A 26,060-nucleotide genomic window follows, 5' to 3' on the forward strand; every position below is an offset into this window, starting at 1 on the left:
AATTTTCCCTAATATCCAACTTGAACCTCCACTGGGACATCTTGAGGCCACTTTTTTTTCCTATTGCTAGCTGCTGGGAGAAAAAAACAATTCCCATATGGTTATAACTTTCTTCTAGATCATCGTACAGAGTGATCCGGTTCTCCCAAACCTCCTTTTCCCCACACTAAACTCACCCAGTTCCCTCAGCTGCTCCCCATATGACTCGCTCTACAGACCCTTCCCCAGCTCCATTTCCTTCTCTGGACATGATCCAGCACCTCAGTGTCCTTCCTGCTGTGAGGAAACAAAGCTGAACACAAGATTCCAGCTGTGGCCTCACCAGTGCCCCCAGCACAGGGGGATGGCCACTGCCCTGCTCCTGCTGGCCACTGCCCGGCTCCTGCTGGCCACACCATTGCTGACACAAGCCCGGTGCCATTGGCCTTCTTGGCCACCTGGGCACACTCCAGCTCGTGTCCAGCCCTTGAAAACCTGCACCCCCAGGTCCTCTCCCATCCAGCAGTTTGCCAGACACGCTGTCCCAGCCTGGAGCTGCAGGCGGTTCCTGTGACCCAAGGGCAGGACCCAGCACTTGGCCTTGTTGAACCTCACACAACTGGCCCTGGCCCGTGGATCCAGAAGACAGTGCAGATCCTTCCGCAGAGCTTTCCTGCCCTCCAGCAGAACAGCACTCACGCCCAGCTTGATGTTGTCCTCAAACTGACTAAAGGAGCTCTTGGATTCCCTCAAGAGCTCAGATCATCACCAAAGGTAAAAAACAGTACAGTACAGAGCCCTCAGTACGGAGTCCTGGGGGACACCATTAGGGACCAGCTGCCTGCTGCAAGGAATTCCATTCACCAGCACTCTCTGGGCCAGGCCAGCAGCCAGTTTTTAACTCAAGAACAGAGCGTCAAAGCCACAAGCAGCTGGTGTCTCCAGGAGAGTTCTGTGGGACACAGTGTTAAAGACTTTATTCCAAAGTGCAGGAAGTCAACGTTTCTGGACTTTCCCTCGTCCACTAAGAGGGGCACTGTGTTACAGAAGGAGATTGGGTCGGGCGGTTACGCCTTTGACAAACCCATGCTGGCTGGGCATGATCCCCTGGATCTCCTGGAGGTGCCATGTGATGGGCACTCAAGATCATCTCCATGAGCTTCCCCAAGCACCAAGGTCAGGCTGACAGGCCCGTAGCTCCCTGGATTCCACTTCTGACCCTTCCTGAAGATAAGCGTAACACTGGCCACACTCCGGGTTCCTGGGGCCTCCTTTGTCAGCCAGGACTGATTGTAAATTACGGGCAGTGGCTTGGTGAGCTTTTCCACCAGCTCTCTTATATATTCAGGTACACAGCAGGACCCCTCAAGACGAAACTTCCACACTGTACCACTGTCCCCCTAATGCTCCTATCCAGAAGTATCCTGCAATGTCAGGAATGAGGACCTCGTTGGTTCTGTCTTTTCTGAGGCAGCTGAAGGAACTAAATCACTCTCAGACAAAAACAGGAGCGGTGGTAATGACACAAGCTGGAATACAGGGAATTCAAACACAAAAGAAGAAATGCATTTGTGTAATTTTTTGTATTCTGGTGATACAACACCAGAATAGGGATTGGAGAGGTTGAGAGATACCCATTCCTGGGCACATAGCTGAAAGCATCACTGGACAAGGCCATGAGCAGGCTCTTCTGATACCACCTCCTCTCAGCGTCACACTGCACTTGGGATATCCAGGGCAAAACAGACAATGAAAATTAACTTTAAAAAACCCTTTATTGTTCAAAAGCAACAGCTTAGAGGAGACTTCTTCAACTCCATCACAATGAAAATCAAACTGCAAAAGGGAAGCAAGACACTGCAGAAGCTGCATCAACATTCAGTGCCTAGGTGCTCAGACCCAGAGCCACCTCTTCAGCTCTCTGACTTAACGAGCTCCTGAGGTTCCTGAGAAATAAACCATCAGTTTATTTAATACAACTCTATCAAAGGCTTAAAAGAGAGAATTTATTCATATAAACACAAAGAAAACAAGCATAGTGTAGGTAAAAAAACCAGAAAAATCTAATGGGAACTACAAAAAGACTTGGGAAGTGTCCCAGGCAGAATGGAAGCTTCCGACAACATTTATCAGGGAAGGCTTCCCACTGAGGTTCACAAAATGCCTCCTTGCTTGCTAAACTCCTTCTTAGAGAAGTCTGGAGGCAGCTTAATACAATCCTAGGCCCACAGTAGGTAAATGGTTCATCTCAAAAGAATTATATATGTGTAATTGACCTTTTATACAAATTTGTCCTGCAAGATGAGAGAAATATTTGTTTACACGTCTATCGAGGAAATATATGGGAAATATGGGAAAAACAAATAATTCAAATTAATCATGACAATACTCAAATAATTTTGATCAGAATTATCTAGGATCCATTACAGACAGTGGTAACTACTTGTACAGTGCTCCACTACCCCAATCCTTTGAAAGCCAGATTAATAACAAACTACAGAAAAAGGTAATTAATCCAATTACTTTTGTTTTACCTCAAGCAATAACCTAGAGGTGTGTCCCCACTCAAGGGACGAATCTCCAGGCACACTAATAGAAGGCTTGTGCTGAATACCCCGGCAGTAAAGGTCTGCAACTAGAATTTACGGGAAAAAATGATTGACCCAAATGCATTAAAAGCTGCAACAGCTCAATCAGCTCAGCAACTTAACAGAAATTTACGAGTTACTTACTAGATACTTACAAGTACCACTACTTCCTTTTTCAACACTAGGAACCAAGCTGACACATACTGACAAGCGTGCAAAAATCAGTAAGGAAACACTACTTGAAAAATCTTCAAAATATTAAACTTTAGAAGAGTTCAGCGAGATTTGACTTCAGCACTCTCCAAAACGAAAAAGTCTGTTCAACATCAGACATAGCTTTAGAAAAAAGGGAGAAGCCCAAGATACGATACTACAATTGATGCAGTGTCCTGTAAAGGGCAATAAAAGAAATTCAGCGGAACATATGATGAACGAGAGACGACCCCAGAGAGAAAGGAAAACCACAAGAAACACACAACATCATTGCAAATACATGATGTGGCACTAACGTAGGGTTCCACTACACCACAACCAACAGGCAAGAGGCAACCTCTAAAGGCAAAAAGAGAATTAACAACACCATCGCCAGCCACAGTCAACCCAAGAAAACACTGCCCAAGACCACCACAGCCACCAGCACAGACTGGAAAGCACGGCCGGAAACTCCCGGCAATCAGAAAGCGATGAAGGGAAAGCTGCCGCCGTACAAAGCCGGCAGCGCCCCAGCCACAGCCACCAGCAGCACCACCGAGCCTCACCGGGCTCCTCCTGCCCAGCACCACCCGACAGCACCCGCAGACCCAGCGTGGCTGTGCCCACAGCCACACAGCCACGGCTGCCGCACGCCGCTCCTACTCCTCCTCCTCGCCTGCCAACGCCTCTGGACACACGACGACACCTTCCCCGGCGACGCACTCCGCCTCCTCCAGGACATGCCTCCCAGCCACACACAGCCCTGCCGCCTCCAAGAGCCGCCCTTCTTCCCCGACACCCTCCTCCACCCCAACCTCGGCCCGCACCAAGCCGCCGCCACCGCCCTGCGCATCCTCCAGCGCCTCTTCCACACCCTCAGCTCCAACAGCACCCGCCAGCACTGGCCCAGCCACGCTCGCAACCTCCTCCTCAACAAACTGCAGCACCACATCCACCACCTGGAGCAACGCCTCCCCGACAACGCCCTGCTCTCCAAAGGACCACGCAGCCCGCGGCTCGCCATCAACAAGTACTTCAGGGACACCCACCCCTCCCTCCACACCCACAGCCACAGCGCCTGGGACCACCTCCGCCTCGAAGCTCGTGCCTCTTTACGGCACCTCCACAACCTCACACGTGCCAGGCGCCGCTAGCGCAGACACCCACACTCCAACCCACACCTACCACCCAAACCCACCTCCAACCCCACGCCTCCTCTCACCTGGGACCAGAGACAGGGCTGCAACAACCGCACGCCACCCGCAGCCCCCAACCACTCTCTCTCCCATTGATTCAGCCTCTCCCAGTGATACGGGCAAAGGACTTTCTCCACTTATTTCTAGACTGATTTATTTATTTGTTTCTTTATTTATTGATACATGTATTTATTTTTCTACTTATTCACTTATTTATGCCGCTGAAAATAAAGACCTACAACAAAACACTTGCCATTGCCTCTCATCTCTCTAGCACAGCAACCAGTCTCTGGGCCAGCCAAAGCCATCCTCACTCCACACCTACCCCAAGCCTTCCTCCAAACCGCCTCTGCCCACTCTTCTCAATGGCACCTGACCAAGCAAGATGCTGTAGCAAACTCTTGGAAAAACACTGCCAGCGGTTGGCCACCACCACAGAGTCCCAAAAAGAAAAACACGCAAAGGCTGGGGAGCACCGCTGCACCTCATCTGCTTTATCCACAACGTGCTCCATCCATCCAATCCATGCCTCTCTGACTCACAGACAAGGATGCAGGACACGGCCCAGCACTTTGCTCAAGCCCAGGCACACAAGCTCACTTGCTCTGCCCCTATCCACCACTGCTCTGTAGCCGTAGCCATAGAACATCACAAAAAATCACCAGGAATGGTGACTACGCAATTGGAATGCCATGCTCCCCATTACCGACCACCTCTTGGTTTTCCCTAGGCCTTAGCTGAATCTGGTGACCAAGCACAACAGCCTCATCTTCTTGCCTGACACTGCGCTCAGCCGGACTGCTCTGTAGTTCCCACACTCTTCTGCTTTTCCCCTTATACAAAGGGAGGCTTATACCTCCCTTCTACCACTTACTGGGAACTTCAACTGACGGACACCAGATTTCAAAAACCAGGCACTGTGGCCCAGCAGCTCCATCTGACAGTTCCCTCACGGCTCACGCATCAGCCTCTTCAGGTTCCATGGACTTGTGCACATTCAGGTTGCCACGACGGTCTCAAACTCGACCCTCTCCTACACTGGCCTGGGGATCTACAGGGATTTTCCGCGAGGGCTCCCAGCATTTGCCTTGTGTGCCTTCGGCAGCCTGCCTGGAGATCACTGACGCACAAGGTGACAAACAACCGCTCACCTCCAAATTCTCTGTCCCCCAAAGGCCTAAAACTTTCAAATCCCACGATCTGCTCCAAGCAACAATCCCACCATTTCTCCACCAGGCCAGAGGGATCATCCCCTTGCAAGTCTCTGCACACCCCAAACATCTCTTCACCTTGCCACAGATTTTGTGCATTTTTGGAAAGGCATCTGAAACTACTGGCAAACCTACAATACTCCAGCCAAAGAAGACAAACTCCCTCAGCCTTTCTCACAGGTCACGGCCTCTGGACCCCCGTGCATTTTCAGAGCCATCACCTTCCAAGGACACCACACCTCTCATAGACTAAAGAGCCCTGAACAGGACGCGCTGCTCCGAGCAAGGGCTCCAGCAGTCCCAAAGCACAACCCCATTTCTTTCATGGGGGAATGTCCTCCTTTGACCTCTGGCCACCTCAGCCACTGAGGCATGGATCTCAAAAGCAGACCGATGCTCCGGGGCCACAGCCATGGCACCAAGCGCGACAGTAACAGCAAAAGCTTTCCCTTTCCGCGACTTCTTCACTCAGCCTTTCTTGCCTGCCTTGTGGCTCGCTCCTCCCAAACACAGCAGGTGCAGTGCCTCCTTGCAAGGACACACTCAGGCCTCCAAGACCCACATGCACAGACAGCCCCTTGAACCCTGCCAGTGCCTCTGGGCGTTAACCGCAGGAGGGGAAACGCCGGCCCTCACCCACTGACATCACCGCACATCCCTTGCAACCACAAAAGGAAAACAGTGGCTAAGATGAAATTAAAGGCAAGCCTCAAAGTGAAAGGAAAAGTGACCACAACCAAAACCAGGGCTTTGCAAGTGGAAACGATGCTTGGGCACAAACAGAGACTCAGCTCAACAGCACAGACCTTGCAGCTGGCTCGGCAAGTGAAAGGATCGCCCAACACCCTCCCCAACGCACCTGACCCCCCAGCGCCTCTGGCCCAGAGCTTTCACAACCCCTTCCAGCCATGACTGACACTCTGCCCCAGCACACCGCTGCCACCACAATCCTCAACCACGGCCACCCCAACAAAACACTGCCCAAGACCACCGCAGCCACCAGCACAGACTGGAAAGCACGGCCGGAAACTCCCGGCAATCAGAAAGCGATGAAGGGAAAGCTGCCGCCGTACAAAGCCGGCAGCGCCCCAGCCACAGCCACCAGCAGCAGCAGCACCACCGAGCCTCACCGGGCTCCTCCTGCCCAGCACCACCCGACAGCACCCGCAGACCCAGCATGGCTGTGCCCACAGCCACGCAGCCACGGCTGCTGCACGCCGCACCGCCGCTCCTGCTCCTCCTCGCCGCTCTGGCCACCAGCCTCGCCTGCCAACGCCTCTGGACACACGACGACACCTTCCCCGGCGACGCACTCCGCCTCCTCCAGGACATGCCTCCCAGCCACACACAGCCCTGCCGCCTCCAAGAGCCGCCCTTCTTCCCCGACACCCTCCTCCACCCCAACCTCGGCCCGCACCAAGCCGCCGCCACCGCCCTGCGCATCCTCCAGCGCCTCTTCCACACCCTCAGCTCCAACAGCACCCGCCAGCACTGGCCCAGCCACGCTCGCAACCTCCTCCTCAACAAACTGCAGCACCACATCCACCACCTCAATCAATGCCTCCCCAACGACCCCCTGCTCTTCAAAGGACCAAGCGACCCGCGGCTCACCATCAACAAGTACTTCGGGAAAATCCACGCCTTTCTCCAGGCACACAGCCACAGCGCCTGCGCCTGGGACCACGTCCGCCTCGAAGCTCGTGTCTGCTTACAACACGTGGACAAACTCATACGGCGCATGAAGCACCAAGCTGCTCTGGACCCCACTAAACCCACAGAGAACAAACACCCATCGCCAGCCAGCACCAGTAGCCATGGATTGAGTGGTGACAGCAGGAGCCCAGGCTGGGATCACTTGGTACCAGTCACACGTCTTCCAACCGATGAGCTGATGGGGAAAGGCCTATGAGCGTGGTGGCACTGGGGCCAGTATGTGGCACAGCCCACACCCAAACCACAGGCACTGGAGAGGAAGGAAGAGGAAATTTCTGTGCTACACATTCATGGACACCTACGAGACACTGGGGATACAGAAGGTATTGTTACCTGTGGAATTACCGCGTTCATCCGGACTGCAACCTCACCTGATGAACGGCAAGGGGATCATGGACACTGGGGAACTACTGTGGGAATGCCAATCACTATTTATCACAGAACTCTGTTTGCTTACTTATTTAACTCATTAATTAACTTAGTCGATTATTTCTTTCTTTGGCTGGCCATTTATTTATTTATTTATTTATTTATTCTTTTGTTAGAAATAAAGACTTTTTGTAAAAACCAAAAAGAATGAAAAAGCTAAGCTGTGCTCACTGTGCTCCACGCTTAGACCTGACATGCAAAGACATGGTCCCCTCAGGCTGTGAGGGGATGAGTCTCTGTCCTGCAGCCCATCTTGCCAATGCATCCTGCCTGGATCAAAGGCTATGGATAGCACGCTCCCAGGGAATGGTGGTCCTGCAGCCCCCAGGCACCTCTTACAGCTGCCAGACCACTGGGGCACCCATTTGCCCCAAATGGCATGATGCCTGCCCTGCATACCTCCTTCTCTTCCACCACCTTGCTCTGCCTTCCAGACCCTCCAATAATGCAAAGCCTTGAAAGCCACCTCCAAACCATCATCCCACCAAAGATAACCATTCTGCAATGCCACAGCACTGCCTTAGAAGAAACAGGGTGGCATAGACAAGGTGCACCTCAAAGAAGCAAGGAGGGGACCCATAAAGGACTGCAGAGATTTGGACAATTCACCCCAACACATCATTAGCAAGCAAAGAGATCCATCATCCAAACACCCCCAACTCGATATGGTCCAAACCAACCAGCACAGCATTCCTCGTGAAGGGAACTGCCCACACATCACCAGCACCGGCTGCTCCTTCGCCCTCCAACTATCAATCCAGAAGCACCTCCCCAGGTCAGCAGCTCCAGCCTTCTCCTGCATGCCACAAAGAGATTGTTTTCCTGGGCTCAAACAACCTCCAGCACTGCGTCGCTTCAAGGATACTGCTCCGTGCAAACGCAACTGATTGCTTCCCATTTAGCTGAGTGAAAAAACAACAGGACCAAATCGAGATTCATAGAATCACTAAGGTTGGAAAAGACCTCCAAGATCATCAAGCCCAGCCTTTGACCAAATACCATTAAGCCATATAATGAAGCGCCACATTTACTCCATTTTTGAACACTTTCAGCGGTGGTGACTCCACCACTTCCCCAGGGAGCCTGCTCCGATGCTTGACCACTCCTTCAGTGAAGAAATTTTCCCTAATATCCAACTTGAACCTCCACTGGGACATCTTGAGGCCACTTTTTTTTCCTATTGCTAGCTGCTGGGAGAAAAAAACAATTCCCATATGGTTATAACTTTCTTCTAGATCATCGTACAGAGTGATCCGGTTCTCCCAAACCTCCTTTTCCCCACACTAAACTCACCCAGTTCCCTCAGCTGCTCCCCATATGACTCGCTCTACAGACCCTTCCCCAGCTCCATTTCCTTCTCTGGACATGATCCAGCACCTCAGTGTCCTTCCTGCTGTGAGGAAACAAAGCTGAACACAAGATTCCAGCTGTGGCCTCACCAGTGCCCCCAGCACAGGGGGATGGCCACTGCCCTGCTCCTGCTGGCCACTGCCCGGCTCCTGCTGGCCACACCATTGCTGACACAAGCCCGGTGCCATTGGCCTTCTTGGCCACCTGGGCACACTCCAGCTCGTGTCCAGCCCTTGAAAACCTGCACCCCCAGGTCCTCTCCCATCCAGCAGTTTGCCAGACACGCTGTCCCAGCCTGGAGCTGCAGGCGGTTCCTGTGACCCAAGGGCAGGACCCAGCACTTGGCCTTGTTGAACCTCACACAACTGGCCCTGGCCCGTGGATCCAGAAGACAGTGCAGATCCTTCCGCAGAGCTTTCCTGCCCTCCAGCAGAACAGCACTCACGCCCAGCTTGATGTTGTCCTCAAACTGACTAAAGGAGCTCTTGGATTCCCTCAAGAGCTCAGATCATCACCAAAGGTAAAAAACAGTACAGTACAGAGCCCTCAGTACGGAGTCCTGGGGGACACCATTAGGGACCAGCTGCCTGCTGCAAGGAATTCCATTCACCAGCACTCTCTGGGCCAGGCCAGCAGCCAGTTTTTAACTCAAGAACAGAGCGTCAAAGCCACAAGCAGCTGGTGTCTCCAGGAGAGTTCTGTGGGACACAGTGTTAAAGACTTTATTCCAAAGTGCAGGAAGTCAACGTTTCTGGACTTTCCCTCGTCCACTAAGAGGGGCACTGTGTTACAGAAGGAGATTGGGTCGGGCGGTTACGCCTTTGACAAACCCATGCTGGCTGGGCATGATCCCCTGGATCTCCTGGAGGTGCCATGTGATGGGCACTCAAGATCATCTCCATGAGCTTCCCCAAGCACCAAGGTCAGGCTGACAGGCCCGTAGCTCCCTGGATTCCACTTCTGACCCTTCCTGAAGATAAGCGTAACACTGGCCACACTCCGGGTTCCTGGGGCCTCCTTTGTCAGCCAGGACTGATTGTAAATTACGGGCAGCGGCTTGGTGAGCTTTTCCACCAGCTCTCTTATATATTCAGGTACACAGCAGGACCCCTCAAGACGAAACTTCCACACTGTACCACTGTCCCCCTAATGCTCCTATCCAGAAGTATCCTGCAATGTCAGGAATGAGGACCTCGTTGGTTCTGTCTTTTCTGAGGCAGCTGAAGGAACTAAATCACTCTCAGACAAAAACAGGAGCGGTGGTAATGACACAAGCTGGAATACAGGGAATTCAAACACAAAAGAAGAAATGCATTTGTGTAATTTTTTGTATTCTGGTGATACAACACCAGAATAGGGATTGGAGAGGTTGAGAGATACCCATTCCTGGGCACATAGCTGAAAGCATCACTGGACAAGGCCATGAGCAGGCTCTTCTGATACCACCTCCTCTCAGCGTCACACTGCACTTGGGATATCCAGGGCAAAACAGACAATGAAAATTAACTTTAAAAAACCCTTTATTGTTCAAAAGCAACAGCTTAGAGGAGACTTCTTCAACTCCATCACAATGAAAATCAAACTGCAAAAGGGAAGCAAGACACTGCAGAAGCTGCATCAACATTCAGTGCCTAGGTGCTCAGACCCAGAGCCACCTCTTCAGCTCTCTGACTTAACGAGCTCCTGAGGTTCCTGAGAAATAAACCATCAGTTTATTTAATACAACTCTATCAAAGGCTTAAAAGAGAGAATTTATTCATATAAACACAAAGAAAACAAGCATAGTGTAGGTAAAAAAACCAGAAAAATCTAATGGGAACTACAAAAAGACTTGGGAAGTGTCCCAGGCAGAATGGAAGCTTCCGACAACATTTATCAGGGAAGGCTTCCCACTGAGGTTCACAAAATGCCTCCTTGCTTGCTAAACTCCTTCTTAGAGAAGTCTGGAGGCAGCTTAATACAATCCTAGGCCCACAGTAGGTAAATGGTTCATCTCAAAAGAATTATATATGTGTAATTGACCTTTTATACAAATTTGTCCTGCAAGATGAGAGAAATATTTGTTTACACGTCTATCGAGGAAATATATGGGAAATATGGGAAAAACAAATAATTCAAATTAATCATGACAATACTCAAATAATTTTGATCAGAATTATCTATGATCCATTACAGACAGTGGTAACTACTTGTACAGTGCTCCACTACCCCAATCCTTTGAAAGCCAGATTAATAACAAACTACAGAAAAAGGTAATTAATCCAATTACTTTTGTTTTACCTCAAGCAATAACCTAGAGGTGTGTCCCCACTCAAGGGACGAATCTCCAGGCACACTAATAGAAGGCTTGTGCTGAATACCCCGGCAGTAAAGGTCTGCAACTAGAATTTACGGGAAAAAATGATTGACCCAAATGCATTAAAAGCTGCAACAGCTCAATCAGCTCAGCAACTTAACAGAAATTTACGAGTTACTTACTAGATACTTACAAGTACCACTACTTCCTTTTTCAACACTAGGAACCAAGCTGACACATACTGACAAGCGTGCAAAAATCAGTAAGGAAACACTACTTGAAAAATCTTCAAAATATTAAACTTTAGAAGAGTTCAGCGAGATTTGACTTCAGCACTCTCCAAAACGAAAAAGTCTGTTCAACATCAGACATAGCTTTAGAAAAAAGGGAGAAGCCCAAGATACGATACTACAATTGATGCAGTGTCCTGTAAAGGGCAATAAAAGAAATTCAGCGGAACATATGATGAACGAGAGACGACCCCAGAGAGAAAGGAAAACCACAAGAAACACACAACATCATTGCAAATACATGATGTGGCACTAACGTAGGGTTCCACTACACCACAACCAACAGGCAAGAGGCAACCTCTAAAGGCAAAAAGAGAATTAACAACACCATCGCCAGCCACAGTCAACCCAAGAAAACACTGCCCAAGACCACCACAGCCACCAGCACAGACTGGAAAGCACGGCCGGAAACTCCCGGCAATCAGAAAGCGATGAAGGGAAAGCTGCCGCCGTACAAAGCCGGCAGCGCCCCAGCCACAGCCAGCAGCACCACCGAGCCTCACCGGGCTCCTCCTGCCCAGCACCACCCGACAGCACCCGCAGACCCAGCGTGGCTGTGCCCACAGCCACACAGCCACGGCTGCCGCACGCCGCTCCTACTCCTCCTCCTCGCCTGCCAACGCCTCTGGACACACGACGACACCTTCCCCGGCGACGCACTCCGCCTCCTCCAGGACATGCCTCCCAGCCACACACAGCCCTGCCGCCTCCAAGAGCCGCCCTTCTTCCCCGACACCCTCCTCCACCCCAACCTCGGCCCGCACCAAGCCGCCGCCACCGCCCTGCGCATCCTCCAGCGCCTCTTCCACACCCTCAGCTCCAACAGCACCCGCCAGCACTGGCCCAGCCACGCTCGCAACCTCCTCCTCAACAAACTGCAGCACCACATCCACCACCTGGAGCAACGCCTCCCCGACAACGCCCTGCTCTCCAAAGGACCACGCAGCCCGCGGCTCGCCATCAACAAGTACTTCAGGGACACCCACCCCTCCCTCCACACCCACAGCCACAGCGCCTGGGACCACCTCCGCCTCGAAGCTCGTGCCTCTTTACGGCACCTCCACAACCTCACACGTGCCAGGCGCCGCTAGCGCAGACACCCACACTCCAACCCACACCTACCACCCAAACCCACCTCCAACCCCACGCCTCCTCTCACCTGGGACCAGAGACAGGGCTGCAACAACCGCACGCCACCCGCAGCCCCCAACCACTCTCTCTCCCATTGATTCAGCCTCTCCCAGTGATACGGGCAAAGGACTTTCTCCACTTATTTCTAGACTGATTTATTTATTTGTTTCTTTATTTATTGATACATGTATTTATTTTTCTACTTATTCACTTATTTATGCCGCTGAAAATAAAGACCTACAACAAAACACTTGCCATTGCCTCTCATCTCTCTAGCACAGCAACCAGTCTCTGGGCCAGCCAAAGCCATCCTCACTCCACACCTACCCCAAGCCTTCCTCCAAACCGCCTCTGCCCACTCTTCTCAATGGCACCTGACCAAGCAAGATGCTGTAGCAAACTCTTGGAAAAACACTGCCAGCGGTTGGCCACCACCACAGAGTCCCAAAAAGAAAAACACGCAAAGGCTGGGGAGCACCGCTGCACCTCATCTGCTTTATCCACAACGTGCTCCATCCATCCAATCCATGCCTCTCTGACTCACAGACAAGGATGCAGGACACGGCCCAGCACTTTGCTCAAGCCCAGGCACACAAGCTCACTTGCTCTGCCCCTATCCACCACTGCTCTGTAGCCGTAGCCATAGAACATCACAAAAAATCACCAGGAATGGTGACTACGCAATTGGAATGCCATGCTCCCCATTACCGACCACCTCTTGGTTTTCCCTAGGCCTTAGCTGAATCTGGTGACCAAGCACAACAGCCTCATCTTCTTGCCTGACACTGCGCTCAGCCGGACTGCTCTGTAGTTCCCACACTCTTCTGCTTTTCCCCTTATACAAAGGGAGGCTTATACCTCCCTTCTACCACTTACTGGGAACTTCAACTGACGGACACCAGATTTCAAAAACCAGGCACTGTGGCCCAGCAGCTCCATCTGACAGTTCCCTCACGGCTCACGCATCAGCCTCTTCAGGTTCCATGGACTTGTGCACATTCAGGTTGCCACGACGGTCTCAAACTCGACCCTCTCCTACACTGGCCTGGGGATCTACAGGGATTTTCCGCGAGGGCTCCCAGCATTTGCCTTGTGTGCCTTCGGCAGCCTGCCTGGAGATCACTGACGCACAAGGTGACAAACAACCGCTCACCTCCAAATTCTCTGTCCCCCAAAGGCCTAAAACTTTCAAATCCCACGATCTGCTCCAAGCAACAATCCCACCATTTCTCCACCAGGCCAGAGGGATCATCCCCTTGCAAGTCTCTGCACACCCCAAACATCTCTTCACCTTGCCACAGATTTTGTGCATTTTTGGAAAGGCATCTGAAACTACTGGCAAACCTACAATACTCCAGCCAAAGAAGACAAACTCCCTCAGCCTTTCTCACAGGTCACGGCCTCTGGACCCCCGTGCATTTTCAGAGCCATCACCTTCCAAGGACACCACACCTCTCATAGACTAAAGAGCCCTGAACAGGACGCGCTGCTCCGAGCAAGGGCTCCAGCAGTCCCAAAGCGCAACCCCATTTCTTTCATGGGGGAATGTCCTCCTTTGACCTCTGGCCACCTCAGCCACTGAGGCATGGATCTCAAAAGCAGACCGATGCTCCGGGGCCACAGCCATGGCACCAAGCGCGACAGTAACAGCAAAAGCTTTCCCTTTCCGCGACTTCTTCACTCAGCCTTTCTTGCCTGCCTTGTGGCTCGCTCCTCCCAAACACAGCAGGTGCAGTGCCTCCTTGCAAGGACACACTCAGGCCTCCAAGACCCACATGCACAGACAGCCCCTTGAACCCTGCCAGTGCCTCTGGGCGTTAACCGCAGGAGGGGAAACGCCGGCCCTCACCCACTGACATCACCGCACATCCCTTGCAACCACAAAAGGAAAACAGTGGCTAAGATGAAATTAAAGGCAAGCCTCAAAGTGAAAGGAAAAGTGACCACAACCAAAACCAGGGCTTTGCAAGTGGAAACGATGCTTGGGCACAAACAGAGACTCAGCTCAACAGCACAGACCTTGCAGCTGGCTCGGCAAGTGAAAGGATCGCCCAACACCCTCCCCAACGCACCTGACCCCCCAGCGCCTCTGGCCCAGAGCTTTCACAACCCCTTCCAGCCATGACTGACACTCTGCCCCAGCACACCGCTGCCACCACAATCCTCAACCACGGCCACCCCAACAAAACACTGCCCAAGACCACCGCAGCCACCAGCACAGACTGGAAAGCACGGCCGGAAACTCCCGGCAATCAGAAAGCGATGAAGGGAAAGCTGCCGCCGTACAAAGCCGGCAGCGCCCCAGCCACAGCCACCAGCAGCAGCAGCACCACCGAGCCTCACCGGGCTCCTCCTGCCCAGCACCACCCGACAGCACCCGCAGACCCAGCATGGCTGTGCCCACAGCCACACAGCCACGGCTGCCGCACGCCGCACCGCCGCTCCTGCTCCTCCTCGCCGCTCTGGCCACCAGCCTCGCCTGCCAACGCCTCTGGACACACGACGACACCTTCCCCGGCGACGCACTCCGCCTCCTCCAGGACATGCCTCCCAGCCACACACAGCCCTGCCGCCTCCAAGAGCCGCCCTTCTTCCCCGACACCCTCCTCCACCCCAACCTCGGCCCGCACCAAGCCGCCGCCACCGCCCTGCGCATCCTCCAGCGCCTCTTCCACACCCTCAGCTCCAACAGCACCCGCCAGTACTGGCCCAGCCACGCTCGCAACCTCCTCCTCAACAAACTGCAGCACCACATCCACCACCTCAATCAATGCCTCCCCAACGACCCCCTGCTCTTCAAAGGACCAAGCGACCCGCGGCTCACCATCAACAAGTACTTCGGGAAAATCCACGCCTTTCTCCAGGCACACAGCCACAGCGCCTGCGCCTGGGACCACGTCCGCCTCGAAGCTCGTGTCTGCTTACAACACGTGGACAAACTCATACGGCGCATGAAGCACCAAGCTGCTCTGGACCCCACTAAACCCACAGAGAACAAACACCCATCGCCAGCCAGCACCAGTAGCCATGGATTGAGTGGTGACAGCAGGAGCCCAGGCTGGGATCACTTGGTACCAGTCACACGTCTTCCAACCGATGAGCTGATGGGGAAAGGCCTATGAGCGTGCTGGCACTGGGGCCAGTATGTGGCACAGCCCACACCCAAACCACAGGCACTGGAGAGGAAGGAAGAGGAAATTTCTGTGCTACACATTCATGGACACCTACGAGACACTGGGGATACAGAAGGTATTGTTACCTGTGGAATTACCGCGTTCATCCGGACTGCAACCTCACCTGATGAACGGCAAGGGGATCATGGACACTGGGGAACTACTGTGGGAATGCCAATCACTATTTATCACAGAACTCTGTTTGCTTACTTATTTAACTCATTAATTAACTTAGTCGATTATTTATTTCTTTGGCTGGCCATTTATTTATTTATTTATTTATTTATTCTTTTGTTAGAAATAAAGACTTTTTGTAAAAACCAAAAAGAATGAAAAAGCTAAGCTGTGCTCACTGTGCTCCACGCTTAGACCTGACATGCAAAGACATGGTCCCCTCAGGCTGTGAGGGGATGAGTCTCTGTCCTGCAGCCCATCTTGCCAATGCATCCTGCCTGGATCAAAGGCTATGGATAGCACGCTCCCAGGGAATGGTGGTCCTGCAGCCCCCAGGCACCTCTTACAGCTGCCAGACCACTGGGGCACCCATTTGCCCCAAATGGCATGATGCCTGCCCTGCATACCTCCTTCTCTTCCACCACCTTGCTCTGCCTTCCAGACCCTCCAATAATGCAAAGCCTTGAAAGCCACCTCCAAACCATCATCCCACCAAAGATAACCATTCTGCAATGCCACAGCACTGCCTTAGAAGAAACAGGGTGGCACAGACAAGGTGCACCTCAAAGAAGCAAGGAGGGGACCCATAAAGGACTGCAGAGATTTGGACAATTCACCCCAACACATCATTAGCAAGCAAAGAGATCCATCATCCAAACACCCCCAACTCGATATGGTCCAAACCAACCAGCACAGCATTCCTCGTGAAGGGAACTGCCCACACATCACCAGCACCGGCTGCTCCTTCGCCCTCCAACTATCAATCCAGAAGCACCTCCCCAGGTCAGCAGCTCCAGCCTTCTCCTGCATGCCACAAAGAGATTGTTTTCCTGGGCTCAAACAACCTCCAGCACTGCGTCGCTTCAAGGATACTGCTCCGTGCAAACGCAACTGATTGCTTCCCATTTAGCTGAGTGAAAAAACAACAGGACCAAATCGAGATTCATAGAATCACTAAGGTTGGAAAAGACCACCAAGATCATCAAGCCCAGCCTTTGACCAAATACCATTAAGCCATATAATGAAGCGCCACATTTACTCCATTTTTGAACACTTTCAGCGGTGGTGACTCCACCACTTCCCCAGGGAGCCTGCTCCGATGCTTGACCACTCCTTCAGTGAAGAAATTTTCCCTAATATCCAACTTGAACCTCCACTGGGACATCTTGAGGCCACTTTTTTTTCCTATTGCTAGCTGCTGGGAGAAAAAAACAATTCCCATATGGTTATAACTTTCTTCTAGATCATCGTACAGAGTGATCCGGTTCTCCCAAACCTCCTTTTCCCCACACTAAACTCACCCAGTTCCCTCAGCTGCTCCCCATATGACTCGCTCTACAGACCCTTCCCCAGCTCCATTTCCTTCTCTGGACATGATCCAGCACCTCAGTGTCCTTCCTGCTGTGAGGAAACAAAGCTGAACACAAGATTCCAGCTGTGGCCTCACCAGTGCCCCCAGCACAGGGGGATGGCCACTGCCCTGCTCCTGCTGGCCACTGCCCGGCTCCTGCTGGCCACACCATTGCTGACACAAGCCCGGTACCATTGGCCTTCTTGGCCACCTGGGCACACTCCAGCTCGTGTCCAGCTCTTGAAAACCTGCACCCCCAGGTCCTCTCCCATCCAGCAGTTTGCCAGACACGCTGTCCCAGCCTGGAGCTGCAGGCGGTTCCTGTGACCCAAGGGCAGGACCCAGCACTTGGCCTTGTTGAACCTCACACAACTGGCCCTGGCCCGTGGATCCAGAAGACAGTGCAGATCCTTCCGCAGAGCTTTCCTGCCCTCCAGCAGAACAGCACTCACGCCCAGCTTGGTGTTGTCCTCAAACTGACTAAAGGAGCTCTTGGATTCCCTCAAGAGCTCAGATCATCAACAAAGGTAAAAAACAGTACAGTACAGAGCCCTCAGTACAGAGTCCTGGGGGACACCACTAGGGACCAGCTGCCTGCTGCAAGGAATTCCATTCACCAGCACTCTCTGGGCCAGGCCAGCAGCCAGTTTTTAACTCAAGAACAGAGCGTCAAAGCCACAAGCAGCTGGTGTCTCCAGGAGAGTTCTGTGGGACACAGTGTTAAAGACTTTATTCCAAAGTGCAGGAAGTCAACGTTTCTGGACTTTCCCTCGTCCACTAAGAGGGGCACTGTGTTACAGAAGGAGATTGGGTCGGGCGGTTACGCCTTTGACAAACCCATGCTGGCTGGGCATGATCCCCTGGATCTCCTGGAGGTGCCATGTGATGGGCACTCAAGATGATCTCCATGAGCTTCCCCAAGCACCAAGGTCAGGCTGACAGGCCCGTAGCTCCCTGGATTCCACTTCTGACCCTTCCTGAAGATAAGCGTAACACTGGCCACACTCCGGGTTCCTGGGGCCTCCTTTGTCAGCCAGGACTGATTGTAAATTACGGGCAGCGGCTTGGTGAGCTTTTCCACCAGCTCTCTTATATATTCAGGTACACAGCAGGACCCCTCAAGACGAAACTTCCACACTGTACCACTGTCCCCCTAATGCTCCTATCCAGAAGTATCCTGCAATGTCAGGAATGAGGACCTCGTTGGTTCTGTCTTTTCTGAGGCAGCTGAAGGAACTAAATCACTCTCAGACAAAAACAGGAGCGGTGGTAATGACACAAGCTGGAATACAGGGAATTCAAACACAAAAGAAGAAATGCATTTGTGTAATTTTTTGTATTCTGGTGATACAACACCAGAATAGGGATTGGAGAGGTTGAGAGATACCCATTCCTGGGCACATAGCTGAAAGCATCACTGGACAAGGCCATGAGCAGGCTCTTCTGATACCACCTCCTCTCAGCGTCACACTGCACTTGGGATATCCAGGGCAAAACAGACAATGAAAATTAACTTTAAAAAACCCTTTATTGTTCAAAAGCAACAGCTTAGAGGAGACTTCTTCAACTCCATCACAATGAAAATCAAACTGCAAAAGGGAAGCAAGACACTGCAGAAGCTGCATCAACATTCAGTGCCTAGGTGCTCAGACCCAGAGCCACCTCTTCAGCTCTCTGACTTAACGAGCTCCTGAGGTTCCTGAGAAATAAACCATCAGTTTATTTAATACAACTCTATCAAAGGCTTAAAAGAGAGAATTTATTCATATAAACACAAAGAAAACAAGCATAGTGTAGGTAAAAAAACCAGAAAAATCTAATGGGAACTACAAAAAGACTTGGGAAGTGTCCCAGGCAGAATGGAAGCTTCCGACAACATTTATCAGGGAAGGCTTCCCACTGAGGTTCACAAAATGCCTCCTTGCTTGCTAAACTCCTTCTTAGAGAAGTCTGGAGGCAGCTTAATACAATCCTAGGCCCACAGTAGGTAAATGGTTCATCTCAAAAGAATTATATATGTGTAATTGACCTTTTATACAAATTTGTCCTGCAAGATGAGAGAAATATTTGTTTACACGTCTATCGAGGAAATATATGGGAAATATGGGAAAAACAAATAATTCAAATTAATCATGACAATACTCAAATAATTTTGATCAGAATTATCTAGGATCCATTACAGACAGTGGTAACTACTTGTACAGTGCTCCACTACCCCAATCCTTTGAAAGCCAGATTAATAACAAACTACAGAAAAAGGTAATTAATCCAATTACTTTTGTTTTACCTCAAGCAATAACCTAGAGGTGTGTCCCCACTCAAGGGACGAATCTCCAGGCACACTAATAGAAGGCTTGTGCTGAATACCCCGGCAGTAAAGGTCTGCAACTAGAATTTACGGGAAAAAATGATTGACCCAAATGCATTAAAAGCTGCAACAGCTCAATCAGCTCAGCAACTTAACAGAAATTTACGAGTTACTTACTAGATACTTACAAGTACCACTACTTCCTTTTTCAACACTAGGAACCAAGCTGACACATACTGACAAGCGTGCAAAAATCAGTAAGGAAACACTACTTGAAAAATCTTCAAAATATTAAACTTTAGAAGAGTTCAGCGAGATTTGACTTCAGCACTCTCCAAAACGAAAAAGTCTGTTCAACATCAGACATAGCTTTAGAAAAAAGGGAGAAGCCCAAGATACGATACTACAATTGATGCAGTGTCCTGTAAAGGGCAATAAAAGAAATTCAGCGGAACATATGATGAACGAGAGACGACCCCAGAGAGAAAGGAAAACCACAAGAAACACACAACATCATTGCAAATACATGATGTGGCACTAACGTAGGGTTCCACTACACCACAACCAACAGGCAAGAGGCAACCTCTAAAGGCAAAAAGAGAATTAACAACACCATCGCCAGCCACAGTCAACCCAAGAAAACACTGCCCAAGACCACCACAGCCACCAGCACAGACTGGAAAGCACGGCCGGAAACTCCCGGCAATCAGAAAGCGATGAAGGGAAAGCTGCCGCCGTACAAAGCCGGCAGCGCCCCAGCCACAGCCAGCAGCACCACCGAGCCTCACCGGGCTCCTCCTGCCCAGCACCACCCGACAGCACCCGCAGACCCAGCGTGGCTGTGCCCACAGCCACACAGCCACGGCTGCCGCACGCCGCTCCTACTCCTCCTCCTCGCCTGCCAACGCCTCTGGACACACGACGACACCTTCCCCGGCGACGCACTCCGCCTCCTCCAGGACATGCCTCCCAGCCACACACAGCCCTGCCGCCTCCAAGAGCCGCCCTTCTTCCCCGACACCCTCCTCCACCCCAACCTCGGCCCGCACCAAGCCGCCGCCACCGCCCTGCGCATCCTCCAGCGCCTCTTCCACACCCTCAGCTCCAACAGCACCCGCCAGCACTGGCCCAGCCACGCTCGCAACCTCCTCCTCAACAAACTGCAGCACCACATCCACCACCTGGAGCAACGCCTCCCCGACAACGCCCTGCTCTCCAAAGGACCACGCAGCCCGCGGCTCGCCATCAACAAGTACTTCAGGGACACCCACCCCTCCCTCCACACCCACAGCCACAGCGCCTGGGACCACCTCCGCCTCGAAGCTCGTGCCTCTTTACGGCACCTCCACAACCTCACACGTGCCAGGCGCCGCTAGCGCAGACACCCACACTCCAACCCACACCTACCACCCAAACCCACCTCCAACCCCACGCCTCCTCTCACCTGGGACCAGAGACAGGGCTGCAACAACCGCACGCCACCCGCAGCCCCCAACCACTCTCTCTCCCATTGATTCAGCCTCTCCCAGTGATACGGGCAAAGGACTTTCTCCACTTATTTCTAGACTGATTTATTTATTTGTTTCTTTATTTATTGATACATGTATTTATTTTTCTACTTATTCACTTATTTATGCCGCTGAAAATAAAGACCTACAACAAAACACTTGCCATTGCCTCTCATCTCTCTAGCACAGCAACCAGTCTCTGGGCCAGCCAAAGCCATCCTCACTCCACACCTACCCCAAGCCTTCCTCCAAACCGCCTCTGCCCACTCTTCTCAATGGCACCTGACCAAGCAAGATGCTGTAGCAAACTCTTGGAAAAACACTGCCAGCGGTTGGCCACCACCACAGAGTCCCAAAAAGAAAAACACGCAAAGGCTGGGGAGCACCGCTGCACCTCATCTGCTTTATCCACAACGTGCTCCATCCATCCAATCCATGCCTCTCTGACTCACAGACAAGGATGCAGGACACGGCCCAGCACTTTGCTCAAGCCCAGGCACACAAGCTCACTTGCTCTGCCCCTATCCACCACTGCTCTGTAGCCGTAGCCATAGAACATCACAAAAAATCACCAGGAATGGTGACTACGCAATTGGAATGCCATGCTCCCCATTACCGACCACCTCTTGGTTTTCCCTAGGCCTTAGCTGAATCTGGTGACCAAGCACAACAGCCTCATCTTCTTGCCTGACACTGCGCTCAGCCGGACTGCTCTGTAGTTCCCACACTCTTCTGCTTTTCCCCTTATACAAAGGGAGGCTTATACCTCCCTTCTACCACTTACTGGGAACTTCAACTGACGGACACCAGATTTCAAAAACCAGGCACTGTGGCCCAGCAGCTCCATCTGACAGTTCCCTCACGGCTCACGCATCAGCCTCTTCAGGTTCCATGGACTTGTGCACATTCAGGTTGCCACGACGGTCTCAAACTCGACCCTCTCCTACACTGGCCTGGGGATCTACAGGGATTTTCCGCGAGGGCTCCCAGCATTTGCCTTGTGTGCCTTCGGCAGCCTGCCTGGAGATCACTGACGCACAAGGTGACAAACAACCGCTCACCTCCAAATTCTCTGTCCCCCAAAGGCCTAAAACTTTCAAATCCCACGATCTGCTCCAAGCAACAATCCCACCATTTCTCCACCAGGCCAGAGGGATCATCCCCTTGCAAGTCTCTGCACACCCCAAACATCTCTTCACCTTGCCACAGATTTTGTGCATTTTTGGAAAGGCATCTGAAACTACTGGCAAACCTACAATACTCCAGCCAAAGAAGACAAACTCCCTCAGCCTTTCTCACAGGTCACGGCCTCTGGACCCCCGTGCATTTTCAGAGCCATCACCTTCCAAGGACACCACACCTCTCATAGACTAAAGAGCCCTGAACAGGACGCGCTGCTCCGAGCAAGGGCTCCAGCAGTCCCAAAGCGCAACCCCATTTCTTTCATGGGGGAATGTCCTCCTTTGACCTCTGGCCACCTCAGCCACTGAGGCATGGATCTCAAAAGCAGACCGATGCTCCGGGGCCACAGCCATGGCACCAAGCGCGACAGTAACAGCAAAAGCTTTCCCTTTCCGCGACTTCTTCACTCAGCCTTTCTTGCCTGCCTTGTGGCTCGCTCCTCCCAAACACAGCAGGTGCAGTGCCTCCTTGCAAGGACACACTCAGGCCTCCAAGACCCACATGCACAGACAGCCCCTTGAACCCTGCCAGTGCCTCTGGGCGTTAACCGCAGGAGGGGAAACGCCGGCCCTCACCCACTGACATCACCGCACATCCCTTGCAACCACAAAAGGAAAACAGTGGCTAAGATGAAATTAAAGGCAAGCCTCAAAGTGAAAGGAAAAGTGACCACAACCAAAACCAGGGCTTTGCAAGTGGAAACGATGCTTGGGCACAAACAGAGACTCAGCTCAACAGCACAGACCTTGCAGCTGGCTCGGCAAGTGAAAGGATCGCCCAACACCCTCCCCAACGCACCTGACCCCCCAGCGCCTCTGGCCCAGAGCTTTCACAACCCCTTCCAGCCATGACTGACACTCTGCCCCAGCACACCGCTGCCACCACAATCCTCAACCACGGCCACCCCAACAAAACACTGCCCAAGACCACCGCAGCCACCAGCACAGACTGGAAAGCACGGCCGGAAACTCCCGGCAATCAGAAAGCGATGAAGGGAAAGCTGCCGCCGTACAAAGCCGGCAGCGCCCCAGCCACAGCCACCAGCAGCAGCAGCACCACCGAGCCTCACCGGGCTCCTCCTGCCCAGCACCACCCGACAGCACCCGCAGACCCAGCATGGCTGTGCCCACAGCCACACAGCCACGGCTGCCGCACGCCGCACCGCCGCTCCTGCTCCTCCTCGCCGCTCTGGCCACCAGCCTCGCCTGCCAACGCCTCTGGACACACGACGACACCTTCCCCGGCGACGCACTCCGCCTCCTCCAGGACATGCCTCCCAGCCACACACAGCCCTGCCGCCTCCAAGAGCCGCCCTTCTTCCCCGACACCCTCCTCCACCCCAACCTCGGCCCGCACCAAGCCGCCGCCACCGCCCTGCGCATCCTCCAGCGCCTCTTCCACACCCTCAGCTCCAACAGCACCCGCCAGTACTGGCCCAGCCACGCTCGCAACCTCCTCCTCAACAAACTGCAGCACCACATCCACCACCTCAATCAATGCCTCCCCAACGACCCCCTGCTCTTCAAAGGACCAAGCGACCCGCGGCTCACCATCAACAAGTACTTCGGGAAAATCCACGCCTTTCTCCAGGCACACAGCCACAGCGCCTGCGCCTGGGACCACGTCCGCCTCGAAGCTCGTGTCTGCTTACAACACGTGGACAAACTCATACGGCGCATGAAGCACCAAGCTGCTCTGGACCCCACTAAACCCACAGAGAACAAACACCCATCGCCAGCCAGCACCAGTAGCCATGGATTGAGTGGTGACAGCAGGAGCCCAGGCTGGGATCACTTGGTACCAGTCACACGTCTTCCAACCGATGAGCTGATGGGGAAAGGCCTATGAGCGTGCTGGCACTGGGGCCAGTATGTGGCACAGCCCACACCCAAACCACAGGCACTGGAGAGGAAGGAAGAGGAAATTTCTGTGCTACACATTCATGGACACCTACGAGACACTGGGGATACAGAAGGTATTGTTACCTGTGGAATTACCGCGTTCATCCGGACTGCAACCTCACCTGATGAACGGCAAGGGGATCATGGACACTGGGGAACTACTGTGGGAATGCCAATCACTATTTATCACAGAACTCTGTTTGCTTACTTATTTAACTCATTAATTAACTTAGTCGATTATTTATTTCTTTGGCTGGCCATTTATTTATTTATTTATTTATTTATTCTTTTGTTAGAAATAAAGACTTTTTGTAAAAACCAAAAAGAATGAAAAAGCTAAGCTGTGCTCACTGTGCTCCACGCTTAGACCTGACATGCAAAGACATGGTCCCCTCAGGCTGTGAGGGGATGAGTCTCTGTCCTGCAGCCCATCTTGCCAATGCATCCTGCCTGGATCAAAGGCTATGGATAGCACGCTCCCAGGGAATGGTGGTCCTGCAGCCCCCAGGCACCTCTTACAGCTGCCAGACCACTGGGGCACCCATTTGCCCCAAATGGCATGATGCCTGCCCTGCATACCTCCTTCTCTTCCACCACCTTGCTCTGCCTTCCAGACCCTCCAATAATGCAAAGCCTTGAAAGCCACCTCCAAACCATCATCCCACCAAAGATAACCATTCTGCAATGCCACAGCACTGCCTTAGAAGAAACAGGGTGGCACAGACAAGGTGCACCTCAAAGAAGCAAGGAGGGGACCCATAAAGGACTGCAGAGATTTGGACAATTCACCCCAACACATCATTAGCAAGCAAAGAGATCCATCATCCAAACACCCCCAACTCGATATGGTCCAAACCAACCAGCACAGCATTCCTCGTGAAGGGAACTGCCCACACATCACCAGCACCGGCTGCTCCTTCGCCCTCCAACTATCAATCCAGAAGCACCTCCCCAGGTCAGCAGCTCCAGCCTTCTCCTGCATGCCACAAAGAGATTGTTTTCCTGGGCTCAAACAACCTCCAGCACTGCGTCGCTTCAAGGATACTGCTCCGTGCAAACGCAACTGATTGCTTCCCATTTAGCTGAGTGAAAAAACAACAGGACCAAATCGAGATTCATAGAATCACTAAGGTTGGAAAAGACCACCAAGATCATCAAGCCCAGCCTTTGACCAAATACCATTAAGCCATATAATGAAGCGCCACATTTACTCCATTTTTGAACACTTTCAGCGGTGGTGACTCCACCACTTCCCCAGGGAGCCTGCTCCGATGCTTGACCACTCCTTCAGTGAAGAAATTTTCCCTAATATCCAACTTGAACCTCCACTGGGACATCTTGAGGCCACTTTTTTTTCCTATTGCTAGCTGCTGGGAGAAAAAAACAATTCCCATATGGTTATAACTTTCTTCTAGATCATCGTACAGAGTGATCCGGTTCTCCCAAACCTCCTTTTCCCCACACTAAACTCACCCAGTTCCCTCAGCTGCTCCCCATATGACTCGCTCTACAGACCCTTCCCCAGCTCCATTTCCTTCTCTGGACATGATCCAGCACCTCAGTGTCCTTCCTGCTGTGAGGAAACAAAGCTGAACACAAGATTCCAGCTGTGGCCTCACCAGTGCCCCCAGCACAGGGGGATGGCCACTGCCCTGCTCCTGCTGGCCACTGCCCGGCTCCTGCTGGCCACACCATTGCTGACACAAGCCCGGTACCATTGGCCTTCTTGGCCACCTGGGCACACTCCAGCTCGTGTCCAGCTCTTGAAAACCTGCACCCCCAGGTCCTCTCCCATCCAGCAGTTTGCCAGACACGCTGTCCCAGCCTGGAGCTGCAGGCGGTTCCTGTGACCCAAGGGCAGGACCCAGCACTTGGCCTTGTTGAACCTCACACAACTGGCCCTGGCCCGTGGATCCAGAAGACAGTGCAGATCCTTCCGCAGAGCTTTCCTGCCCTCCAGCAGAACAGCACTCACGCCCAGCTTGGTGTTGTCCTCAAACTGACTAAAGGAGCTCTTGGATTCCCTCAAGAGCTCAGATCATCAACAAAGGTAAAAAACAGTACAGTACAGAGCCCTCAGTACAGAGT

At 52.4% G+C, this 26,060-nt stretch overlaps 4 protein-coding genes across 53 annotated transcripts in view; 3 read left to right on the plus strand and 1 right to left on the minus strand.

The window, feature by feature from the left end:
* The window catches only part of LOC110484213 (ubiquitin-associated protein 2), a 253,283-nt gene that overhangs the window by 108,743 nt on the left and 118,480 nt on the right, over positions 1-26,060 (minus strand). The gene's annotated exons all lie outside the window — the stretch shown is intronic.
* Positions 4,140-7,088, plus strand: LOC144248211 (interferon-like). Its single transcript, XM_085567791.1, has one exon. The coding sequence runs from the start codon at positions 6,344-6,346 to the stop codon at positions 7,073-7,075; it is 732 nt and encodes a 243-aa protein (XP_085423917.1). The 5' UTR covers positions 4,140-6,343; the 3' UTR covers positions 7,076-7,088.
* On the plus strand, positions 12,562-15,755 carry LOC144248250 (interferon-like). The gene has a single exon (XM_085567790.1). It carries the CDS (start codon positions 14,766-14,768, stop codon positions 15,495-15,497), a length of 732 nt encoding a protein of 243 aa, XP_085423916.1. The 5' UTR covers positions 12,562-14,765; the 3' UTR covers positions 15,498-15,755.
* Positions 20,984-24,177, plus strand: LOC144248251 (interferon-like). The gene has a single exon (XM_085568147.1). It carries the CDS (start codon positions 23,188-23,190, stop codon positions 23,917-23,919), a length of 732 nt encoding a protein of 243 aa, XP_085424273.1. The 5' UTR covers positions 20,984-23,187; the 3' UTR covers positions 23,920-24,177.

Source organism: Lonchura striata, chromosome Z, assembly GCF_050655825.1.
Source record: "Lonchura striata isolate lonStrDom1 chromosome Z, ASM5065582v1, whole genome shotgun sequence".
Lineage (NCBI taxonomy): Eukaryota > Metazoa > Chordata > Aves > Passeriformes > Estrildidae > Lonchura > Lonchura striata.